Source organism: Echinops telfairi, unplaced genomic scaffold (assembly GCF_000313985.2).
Source record: "Echinops telfairi isolate 266 unplaced genomic scaffold, ASM31398v2 ScPeMD7_2010;HRSCAF=2546, whole genome shotgun sequence".
Taxonomy (NCBI): domain Eukaryota; kingdom Metazoa; phylum Chordata; class Mammalia; order Afrosoricida; family Tenrecidae; genus Echinops; species Echinops telfairi.
This window is the reverse complement of record NW_022105908.1, coordinates 18,636,443-18,647,619: the sequence shown is the minus strand read 5'-3', so window position 1 is coordinate 18,647,619 and position 11,177 is coordinate 18,636,443. Positions and strand designations below refer to the sequence as shown.

Below are 11,177 nucleotides of genomic sequence, written 5' to 3'. Positions count from 1 at the left end.
AGAGGAGAGGAAGAGAGAGAGAGAGAGAGAGAGAGTGTGTGTGTGTGTGTCCAGGGCGAGTAGACATCCCCAGGGGTGGTGTCTTGAAGAGGAGGTGTCTGCACGGGTTGGGGAGACATGATTGGGGACCACGGGTACCAAATCCAGCCTTCTGCGGGCTGCGTTGAAGCCATGAGGGCAATGCCACCCAGGGGCGCAGGCCCAGGGGAGGAGGAGATGGGGATGGGACGGGCACCGAGACCTTTCCCTATTCCTCCCTGGCACCCACCTCCGAGTTCTCCACCACCTTCTCCAGGTACTTGTTGAAGATGGAGTACTCCTGCAGCTTGGTGCTCAGCCGCTGGTGCTCCAGCCGCAGGGCCGACATCTCCTGCTTAGCCTTGGCCAGCTCTCGCAGGCGCTGCCTCTTGAGGTCCCGCTCCTTGTTGGCCTTTTTCAGCGCGCGGATCCTCTTCTGGTCATTCTCCTGGGGCCAGGGCAGGCGCCCCTGTCAGCCCTGTGGGTGGTGAGTGGACCCCCCAGCCTCTCTGGGACCCTCCTGAGCCCTCAGGCAGCTCTCAAGATGGATGGGGAAGGGGGGCCACCCACTGCCAGAGGAGGTACACAGGAAAAGGATCACCAGGGTCCCATGAAGCTCCTTGAGGGGCTGTCTGTGGGGACTGAGCTGGGGTTCAGGAGGCTGGGATGACAGAGGTGGCGGTCAGCGGTCAGAAGTGGCCTTGTGGGGCTGGACAGGAAGTGATTCTGATCCTGTGGCGGGGTGGGGGTGGGCTCTAGACTTCCGGTGGACTGGGGAAGGGCTACATTCATCGGGCTCAGGCTTGGAGAGCACTCAGCCCTGGGGAAGACTGCACAAGCCCAGAGGTGGACTTTTCAGAAGGTCTCTGCTCATCCTGGCCATCATTTGTCAGGGGTGGGTTCCTGGGCCCAGAGCTGAGAGATCTGGATTCTCCCCCAACCTTGCCCTTGGTGCCTCCAACTGTCTACATGTGAGAGACAACGGCCCTCCTCTTTCTTCCAAACGCTGAGGGCGCTGTGCTTGAGCTACAGGGAGATCCTGGGTCTGGTCCAGAGGGCCTGACTCGATGAGTCACCCCTGAGAGTGTTGCTTTAGGGGCTCAGACTGGGGCTGGAGAGGCTGGGGCAGGAACTCGATATCCAAATCAACCAGAGACTCAGCTGCTCTGACCAGTCCAGCCCTGCCTTCCACTCTTGCCCCTACTGCCGTGTCCTTTCTCCACGGCGCAGGGGACGCACCCACCCCTCCACCGGCACTGTGTGGCCTTGTCTCCCCCAGGGCCTCCGTTGAGTACTCGTGGTTGGTGTGTGGGGTGCCAGCATTTGGATGACACAGAGCAAAGTGCTCAAGGGATTGGATCTGCTCCGTAAACCCAGGAGAGGACTGGGGGTCCCTAAGTGGGCATCCGGAAACCCTGGACAGCCCAGGTCTGCCTGGCCATCTGCTGAAAGCGAGGTCACAAGAACCCAGACTTCTGGAACAACATCCTTGGTGCCCCGGGCCACAGCTTCTTTTTCCTACCACTTGAGGCACAAGGGTGGCCGAAGATGCTTGAGAGAGGCCTGTACTCCGGCCAAGAGCAGCAATGAGCCCCTGGAGTTGGGCCCAGGCCTTAAGGGTTTGTAAGTACTGGCTGGACTTGAAGATGATTAAATCCCTCCTCTAAGGACCCATTGATAAGGCTTGTCTGGGAATGGACTCTGGTGCCTGCCTCTTTGACCACTTCCTGCCTGGATCTTCAACACGAGGATGGAGCTAGAGGTGGGGAGGCGGGGGCACTAAGACCCTGCCTTATTCATCTCTGTATCCCCAAGTCCCCAGCCTTGACTCTGGGATATTCACTCATTCACTGGCTGTCCTGTGTACTTGGTACTGACAAGGAAAGAGGGAAAAGGAATCTAGAAGCGACCAAGTCCAACCAGGAGATAGAGAATTCCAGACAGAGTGGTAATGAGGGGGCAGCCTGCCTTGAGCATGGGCCAAGCATCTAGCCCAGGGAGAGAGTCAGCAAAATGGAGGAGGAGGAGAAGGTGGTGGAGGAGATCAACTTGCTGGCTGCAAGGGTGGGTCCCACCAGCCTGCTGCAGTAGGCCACACCCCTACGTACCTGGATGAATTGTTCAAACTTCTGGATGTGGGCTTTCAGTTGGGCTTCCTTGATGCCCAGCTCCTCCCAGCGCAGGTTCAAGGCTTCCATCTTGCGTTTAAATGCCTGGGGGTTGGTGGTGGTGGTGGTCAGGGGGGTGAGTAGAGAGATGAAGACCCACCCCCGCGAGTACTGAGATAGATCTCAGTACCCTTGGCTCCCGGCTCCTCTCCTCCAGCTCGGAAGGGTCCAGCCTCTCCCTCCCCAGCTATACTCTTAGCAGAGCCCCCCAGGACAAGGATAGCTCTGAAGAGCGGGGCTCCTGGGGGAGAGCCCTGCAGCCCAGCGCCCCGTCCCCTCAGCTCCCACCTCCTTCTTCTCCTCCATAGCATGGTGCATGATGGTAGCCTCCTTCTTCTTCTCCAGCAGCCGGATGGATGGGGATTCCGACTGCTCCTCCATCGAGGGGAACTTCCTGCCCGAGAGCCCAGCAAGAGGGACCTGTGGGTTGTGGGCATCTGGTGCAGGTTGGGGGTGGGCAGTGAAGAGAGATGCCACTGGGGAAGGCAGGGGGACCTTCTCCCCACATCTGAATCAAAGGACTGAGGAAGAAAGGGGCGCGCTGGCATTCAGAGGGTCAGCTGGCCCAGGAGGACAGACAAGAGGAGGGAATGGGGATGCTGGGTGGATGGGTGGCAGGGTGATGGGGGCAGGTTGGGAGAGGGAAGGGGAGGGATGGGGGAAGGGGGCTTCTAAGGCACAGAGGGCAGAGGTGAAGGGCGTGCCCCCCCCCCACCCCCCACACTCACTGCAGCAAATGCAGCAGCCGCTCCCCATACTGCAGCCGGAAGTACTCAGCCAGATCTTCCTCTTCCATGATTCCCAGACTCATGGCGGCGGCGGCGGCGGCGGCGGCGGCCTCACAGCCCAGGAACCTGGAGCCTCACAGCGAAGTGGTGGGTCCCAAGGGCTAGGGGCTGAACCCTGGTTTCTTCTCTCCTCCGGCTTTCAGGGTCCCCCTGGGGTGGGGGCAGGAGATGGGTACTTAAGCGACTCAGCCCTTGATGGCTGCAGACAGAATGAAGCTAGGCCAATGATGTGAGATCTGGTTACTTAGCAACCGGCTCTTTGGTCTGGGGACCACCCACGGAACCCAGGCCTGGCCCCTACTGGTCCCATCCTCGCTGGGCTCCTACTCCCTCATCTTGCCCCTCAGGAATTCTGGGAAGAAGTTAGGCCTGAGTAGGGGCTGGTTGTCATGGTGTTCATGGCCAGGAGGCAGGGCCAGGGGGCTAGGAGGAGGCATCCCGGTGAGGGAGCCCTGTTTGCGGGCATCTTTTACCTAGGTTCAGGTGGGTCTTTGACAGATGGCCCAGGAGGAAGGTGGGAGGAAGGCCGGGGTGGGGGTGGCCAGAGATGTGGGGGAGGGAAGGGCTGGGTTGACCCCTCTGTAATGCCTAAAGGCTGTGTAGGGGAGACAGGACAGGAGGACCAGGACCCATGCTGTTTTGAGCCTCCGTCTGGGACCATTGCGTGTTGGAAGAAATGTGAACAAAGCCAGGTCATGTCTCTGTCACACATTTTAAATGTTTTCCTTACAAGGGTTGCAAACCTTCCTCCACCGGACCAAGGTCAATGAGCACACTCTTTCGGCCTCGAGGACCAAGGTCTCAGGTTGTGCCTCGGATTCCTGGGGCTCCCGCTAGGCTGTGGTAGGGAGGTAACGGCAGACTGTCTGCTCGGGCTGCCTCCGCTAAAACGCGAGCCACGCGCCCCCTTCGGTCTGGAAAGGAAGCCCAGGGGGTGGGGGTGGGGGGGCGGCGGGGGTCTGCAGCCCGGCGGGGGCGGGAGCTCGCGCACGCTCACCAACCGTCCTGTCCACCGCATGGCCGGTCCTTTAGCGCCTCCTGCCGACCGCCTCTGTCAACTGCAAGATCAGCCGTTCGATCCCACCAGTGCCAGGAAGGGAGAAAGATGAGGCTTTCTGATCCAGTAAAGCGTTACAGTCTCCGAAACCTACATGGGCCGTTCTACTCTGTTCTATAAGGTTCCTATGAGTCAGAATTGAGTGAGGCTTTTGTTTGGGGGGGGGGTTGGAGTGTGTATGTGGGCGGGGGTGCCCTCTCCCACCTCTCCATCCTCCCCACACCCCTCTCCAGAACAGGCCACTTAGGGGAGAATACTCAGGCCTTCAACACAAGCCCATCCTTTCCACCAGCCCCGTGGGCTCAGCAGAGGCAGCAGGACAGCACCTCATCCCACTCAGAGCCCACCCACTCACGCTCCACAGCCCCCGAAACCCGCGTTAACTACTCCACTTAAGTCACTTGCATGAATCAGAACCAGCAGAGTCAGAGCAACAAGACCTCACCTGTATGTGCCTCAAAGGGTGTATTTCTCTCACTGGTTGCACCTGGAGCTCGGCCCCTCAAAGTGCTTATTTAACACTTGAATCAACTAAAATGGAGGCCCTGGGAGCGTAGTGGGCTGCTAACCACAAGATCAGCAGTCTGAAACCGCCAGCCACTCTCTGGAAGAAAGAGGAGGCTTTCTACCCCAGTCAATAGTTACAGTCTTGAAAACCCATATCAGTTCTGCCCTGCCCTATAGGGTCACTGTGAGGCCCATCTTCACTGGGGTCCACTCCCTTCTCCGGCTAGAACTGACTCCGTTAACAGTGAGTTTGGTTCAGAATGGTACTAACCTCACCAAATTCACTGACGTCCCCAAACCACCCTCTCAAAGTGGACATGATCCCTTGCCTTGATCTCCATTTTATCACTGAGAAGGTGGACCCTCCGAGAGGCCATGGGGCTCGCTCCCTGGCGTCCAGTGAAGGGGGCATTTTGTAGGGCGGGGAGGCAGCTGCCAAGGGCAAGCTGTTGACGATGGGTTTTAGATCGCGCTTGAGAGCACACATGTTTATTGCATCATCCTTTATACCTCTTGGTATGTCTCAAACATGTAATCACTTAAACACAAATCTTGCATCTGCCCCCAAGGTGGTTCATCTGTTCTCCCCCAAACCTTCCTTTAATCAGCGGCTTTCTTTCTCTTGTGAACCTCTGCCAACTTCTTCCTCCCCCTTCTTTCTCCTACTTCCTTGAAACTTGATTGACATGCCGCCTTCTCAACCTGACATCCACTCTTGCTAATCATGGTCTCTTGTTGGGTATTCCCTGGCAAACCTCTCTATTTCCTTGGTAACGGTGGGATCTCAAAATAGCTCCGTCGGTTTTATCTGTCACCTCTTCCTTTGCCACGGATTCTAAGGATGCTGAAGTTTGAACAACTTGAGATCGTGTATTTGAAACTTTTCATTTTATGGAAGAAGAAGAAGTAGGAAGGAAAGGCTTGGAGAGTCTCCTTCATCTGCAGCAAGAGGAGAAAAGCCACAATGAAAGATGAGCCTCATTTCAGGCGCCCCCCAAGGTTGCAAATCGGGGGAGGTGGTTGGCTTCTGTCCCTGGAGCGGCTGTGGAACGGAGGGAGATGGACAGATCCACGGCCACTTGAACTGAATGCAAAAACTAGAAGAAAACTACACAACCCAAAGTGAGGCGACCCTTTAAACTCCCAACTCCCGGCCACCGAGTGGATGCCGGCTCTCAGCGACCCCATAGGACAGGGTAGACTGGGTTTCTCAGACTGTGACTCTTCCCAGGAATAGGGAGCCTCCCCTGAGTGACAGGTGGTGGCAGGTGGTGAGGAGGATGGGATTGGGGGTGGGAAGGTGGGGAGGGGGAGGCGGATGGCAGTCCTTAGCAGAAAAGGGCTAAGTACTATGGATGCCGGTTAGATATTCCTATTTTCTCTCTGACACGTGGCCCCCGGACAGCCTGATGCCACTGCATGGCAAACCAATCCACAGGGCAGCAACCTCCCAGGGCCACCTTCATGCCAGGCTGGAGGGGTGAGCTGCATGGAACAGATTCCACTGTGCTCAAGGTGGTCCTTCCACAGGACAGGCAGCCACCGCGCAGGAAAACAACCCTTAGAAAAGAAGGCTTACGAAAGAATAATGCTGCCTGGTGACAGAGGCCAAAAGCGAGTGGTTGAGCTCAGAGGACACCAGCAGAAGCTCAAGGACACACTGAATTACATACGCATGCAGAACAGGGCAGGGGCATCGAATGTCTCAGGAGCAGTTTCAGGGGAATTGGTGGATTCGAGGACTCATGAGCGGATAAGGAGAAACAATGAGAGGCCCGAGGAGGGCAACCATCATACATGAAGGACAACAGACTGGACGAGCGAGCGACACCACAGGACACAGAAGCAACATCTCGACAGAATCAGGAGGTCCAGTAAACCCAAACCTTGGCTCTGGAGAGAGGAAGATGGATGTTGGAAACAGGCCGCAGAATCAAGCGTGAATGGAAGAGAAGGAGTTGGACGGATGGATGGGATCAGGAAACTGAATGGAATGAAGAATTCAGTAGATGCATTAAATGGCCGAATGGACCCAGCCCAGAACAATCAATGAGTGGAAGCCCATCTTTAGGAGCTCTCCCAGAAGATATCAGAAAGAGATAGAAAATTAAAATGTTGATGCCGAGGGCTGGAGTGAAAATGGCAAATTAAGTAATCACAGGATTTAGTTAACAATGTATTAATAATAGACTTGCATTTTCATTATGAAAAAAGAAGGGGCTGTAAGAGGTGTAAGAGACCGCAGATGGAAATTCCCCTATCTAAAACAAACAGGCAAAAGAGCCCACATCTAACCATAGTGCACTGGAATTCAAGAACAAAGACAAGTAGAAATTTATCCTCTCTTAAATGTACTGGTTGAAACAAATACTTTATCTTCATGGTTCAAAAATACCCCCACAAAAGCATGTACAGTGGAAAAGCTCACCCATCACCCATTCTTTCAATCACACGCTTCTTATTTCTTCTCTATAAATAGCTAGTTTAACGACCTTTTGTGCACTTCTCTGCTTTTTTTTTTTGGTATGTAGAGATGAATATATTCTTATTTTTGAAATACTTGAGAGGACATCAAGATTTTTTGTGGGAAAGTGAAATGAAAAGATAATGAACTTTTCCTATGACCTCTTTGAAGTCCCTCCCCCATGTTAGAGACCTTTCCCTGTCAATGCCTCGGGAGTCCTCTCGTTCTTTGCCCTGGGTGATGTGCATGATGTGGACAGGCCCCATTTCACTTAATTGGCCTCTTAGTGCTGGACATCTGGGTTAGTCCCAGTATTTTGCAAGGTCTCATCTGGTTAACTAGAATTTTACATTTGGGGTTAATGTGGAAAGACGCTAAGAAGTGGCATTTCTGGGTCAAGCCACTTGTGTTTATTCTAGATATGTATTCAGTTTACATTTTATTTTATATTTTAGGAAAGTGTGCATTAGGTGAAGGTTTGAAAAGCAGGCCATCCGTTTCTCACTCAACAACTCCTGCGTCATTGCAATCCCCTCCACACACCCTCAACACTCATCAGGCCGTACAGACCTCTGCCCTATCGCCTGCTCCACTCCTCCTCCCTGGGCAGGTGTTCCCACCCTGATCTCAAGTGGCTGATTAGTCTAAGGTGCGTGTACTTCACTACTGTTATCGTTCCCCTTACACACCTGTCTACTGTGTGTCTGCAAACTGAGTCATGGGGTGGGTTTGGAGCTCCACCCATCTCTATCCAATGAGGAAGCTTGGTCCCTTTTATTATCTGGAGTTTTGTTCCACATTTTTCTACCATTTCATCCAGGACCTTCTAATGTGATTCCATCAGAGCAGTTGTTTGTAGGTGCTGGGATCTATCTAGTTCAGCGGTTCTCAACCTGTGGGTCACGACCCCTTTGGGGGTCAAATGACCCTTTCACAGGGCTTGCCCGATTCATCACAGTAGCAAAATGACAGTGATGAAGTAGCAATGAAAATAATGTTCTGGTTGGGGGATCACCCCAACACGAACTGTATGAAAGGGTCGTGGCATTGGGAAGGTTGCTTGAATGGGGTCATGACCCACAGGTTGAGAACCGCTCTTCTAGAGTGACGCAGAGACCCAAAGGTGCGCCTTCGATGGCCACAGATCAGCATTGAAGCCCTTCATTTCCAAAACACCAGGGGCGTACGTGGAGAGCAAATGTTTTGAGAATGACGAGGGCAATGAATGTACAAATGTGCTTTACACAATGGATGGATGGATGGATTGTGATGAGTTGTATGAGTCCCTGAGATAGTTTATTGTGCCAGCCTGGCTGATAAACATGAGTGGGATTAACTGAAGGGCGGAGAGATAAATGGTTTGGTGAGCCTCGCCTTTCTTGTCTCTCGCTCTTTGATCGTCGGACCAGTGTGCGGCTGCCTTGCTTGTTCTGTGCACCAATTTATAGGCTACACTACCTGTGGGACGCCTAGCTTGTGAACTGTGTCGTTGTAAATTGAGGTCCCTTTAAGACATCTCTGGAGCTGGGGACTGGCGGTTGGTGACCTGGCTGACAGTTGGTGACCTGCCTTGTGATTGGCTGCTGTGCTGAGATAGCCTGGCTCGCTCTCTATACATAGAGGAAGACCTGGCAGCAGACTAGATTTGAAGGACTGCTAGTGTCTCACAACTCTCTCTCATGGGAGTGAGTTGCACTGAGCCATTTGTACTTCATAATTTAACTGTTCATTTCTTGTATTATGTATCTATTTGTATATAATTTAACAGTTCATTTCTTGTGTCATATATCTAATTATCTTTATAAATAAATATATTAAATTATCAGCAATTTGGTTTTATCTCTCTAGAGAACCCTGTCTAACACAGTCCCCAATAAAATGATTAAAAAAAAAAAAGCCCTTCGTTTCCACCCACCAAAGTAAGACGTAGAACATTCTTTTTGTGGACTTGGTTTTATCAACTGACCTTAGTGTCCCCCAAGACTATGGCCCTGATCCCCAAGGCCCCTCAAAATATTTGGTTATGGCCAAGAAGTTCTCGTAACCTTTGCCCCTGCATGCTCTGCTATATTCATGGGCACAGTCCCAGCACCGGTAAATCCATATACAGAGATATCTTCTGTTGAACATGTATTTGAATATTCATCGGTATTATGCCATTCTCCTTCCCACACCTGTTCAGCATGTGTACATTTGGGACATCTTTAGCGTCCCAACTTTGTACTGATTCTTCTAAAAGAAATGATTCATCTACTGACGTATGTTTTGGTTTCTTTACCTGGCAGGTAAATTTCAGTTGAAAATGGACATTTTGGGTACTGCTATTCTGGACATGTCGTAACAAGCTGGCAGCAGATCCCACTGGGGGTGTTGCTGCTGCTGCTGTTCGCAGCTGCCTATTCGTTTAGTGACTTTTCTTCAACGGATCCTGTCCATTCTGTGTTCCTTGTGATGTGCAGTGCCAGAGTTCTTGTTCTCTGTCACACACATGCGTGCACACGCATGTTCCTTAGGGAGGTCCACTCCTGGTTAGGACATCTAAACATCTTGCCTACGTCTCTACCCTTGGCCCATGGGCTCTATGAGAGAAGGCAAGCATTCAACCTCGGGCGGTTTACAAAACAGATGTCCTTGTCACGTTCTGCTTGTAGCTCTGCTGACACCTTCCTGTGCGTTGGATTTCAATCTGAATAGTCAACTGTCAGGGCCAACCAGCCCCTGACAAATATCACAGGCCTGGCAGGAGCAATTCTACGGCGATAATATATAAAGATTTTAGCAAAGTCATAGAGAATAAGAGAGATAGGAGAGAGTGTGAAATTAAGGCATCAGACACATTTTACAGTAGCATGCTCACCTCCTGGGTGGCCATGATCCCAGGAGCCAGGTCCACGCAGAGCAGAGCGCAGGAGGAGGAGGAAGGAAGAGAGAGTGGGGAGGAAGGAGAGGGAAGGAGAGAGAGATTTATTTCTAACCAAGGCTTATATATACTTGGGGGCAGGGCAAGCCTCTTGATTACAGGTAGCCACATATGTCACAGGAAGGGGTAGTACCCTAGGCAATACAGCATTGGGAGGGGGACAATCTAGGGGTGTACACACAATAGGAAGAGGAGGGATTAGGGGTACATATGTGACAAGATGGGTGGATCCTAGATTCAGGATGGCAGCCTAACTTGATTGTCCTTGAGCTGGTGGTTTGACTTATTCTGAGCTCTCCAGGGAAAGCAATAGGGTCCTTAACAGCAGGGAGTGAGCCCCACCTATGGTGGGATAAACAATAGTGTCAGATTGCTCTGAGTGGTTGAATGCCTTTAGGGAGAATGTCTCCAAACATCTGACCTCCCACCATGTGCTGGCAAGCAGCCTCCTTGGTTTGGCATAAATCTGGGGAAGAAAAACCAGGGAAAGCCTTTTTATATCCCATAGTCAGCAGTTCGAAACCACCAGCAGCCCTGAAGGAGAAAGACTGGGGTTTTCACCCTGTCGACAGAGGGGGTAACCCACAGGGGGTGCTGTGAGTCAGCATTGCCCGGGAGAGTGCTGCCACACAGGGCTTCAAGGTCAACCAGAGGTGAATGACTGGGGCCTTCTTCCTAAGGCAATATGTTAGAACCTTTCAAAGTCCCTGGTGTCCACTTCTGGGGGACTTTCTTTGAAATGGCTGTTGTTGTTGGCAGGCTCTTAATTCGATCCAACTGAAATCACAGCCCTCGGGCAGCTGGGATATTGCCAACAGATTTCTATTGCTTTCAGTAACACCCTGAGGATGGGCCTTTCTTTTTGACTGGACAGGTTTCTGAGTCAAGTCAAATAGCCAGAGCTCCTTGGGAACGCGGAGTTTTCAGATAGCTGCTTTGTTATTATTGTCGTTAGGGGCCATTGGAATAACTACCGAGACAGAAAGGGACCATGGGATGACTACCCTCTTGCAGCTGAGAAAACCTTGCAAGATCGGTTCTGGGGGCCTTCAACTACCTTGATTTCATGACCTCATGTCTCTGGGACCATTAAGGGCTCACCGGGGCAAGTTCTAGAGGGTGAGACTGCCCCTCCCCAGGCTGGTTAGAGGAGTTATACGCATACATTCTACTGTGGGAGAAGCTTCCTTCCTACATTGCTTTCTGTGTGTGTGTGTGTGTGTGTGTGAGAGAGAGAGAGAGAGAGAGAGAGAGA

The 11,177-nt window shown here is 52.3% G+C and overlaps 1 protein-coding gene across 1 annotated transcript in view; it reads right to left on the bottom strand.

Annotated features, from left to right (window-relative positions):
• The window catches only part of CCDC42 (coiled-coil domain containing 42), a 12,996-nt gene extending 9,999 nt beyond the window's left edge, over positions 1-2,997 (bottom strand). The window contains exons 1-4 of the mRNA XM_004712940.2: positions 2,915-2,997; positions 2,475-2,580; positions 2,127-2,231; positions 269-466 (exon numbers count right to left, since the gene is read on the bottom strand). Coding sequence (XP_004712997.1) covers positions 269-466; positions 2,127-2,231; positions 2,475-2,580; positions 2,915-2,997 — 492 coding nt within the window. The remainder of the gene's footprint in view (positions 1-268; positions 467-2,126; positions 2,232-2,474; positions 2,581-2,914) is intronic.
• Between the last annotated feature and the right edge of the window lie 8,180 nt (positions 2,998-11,177).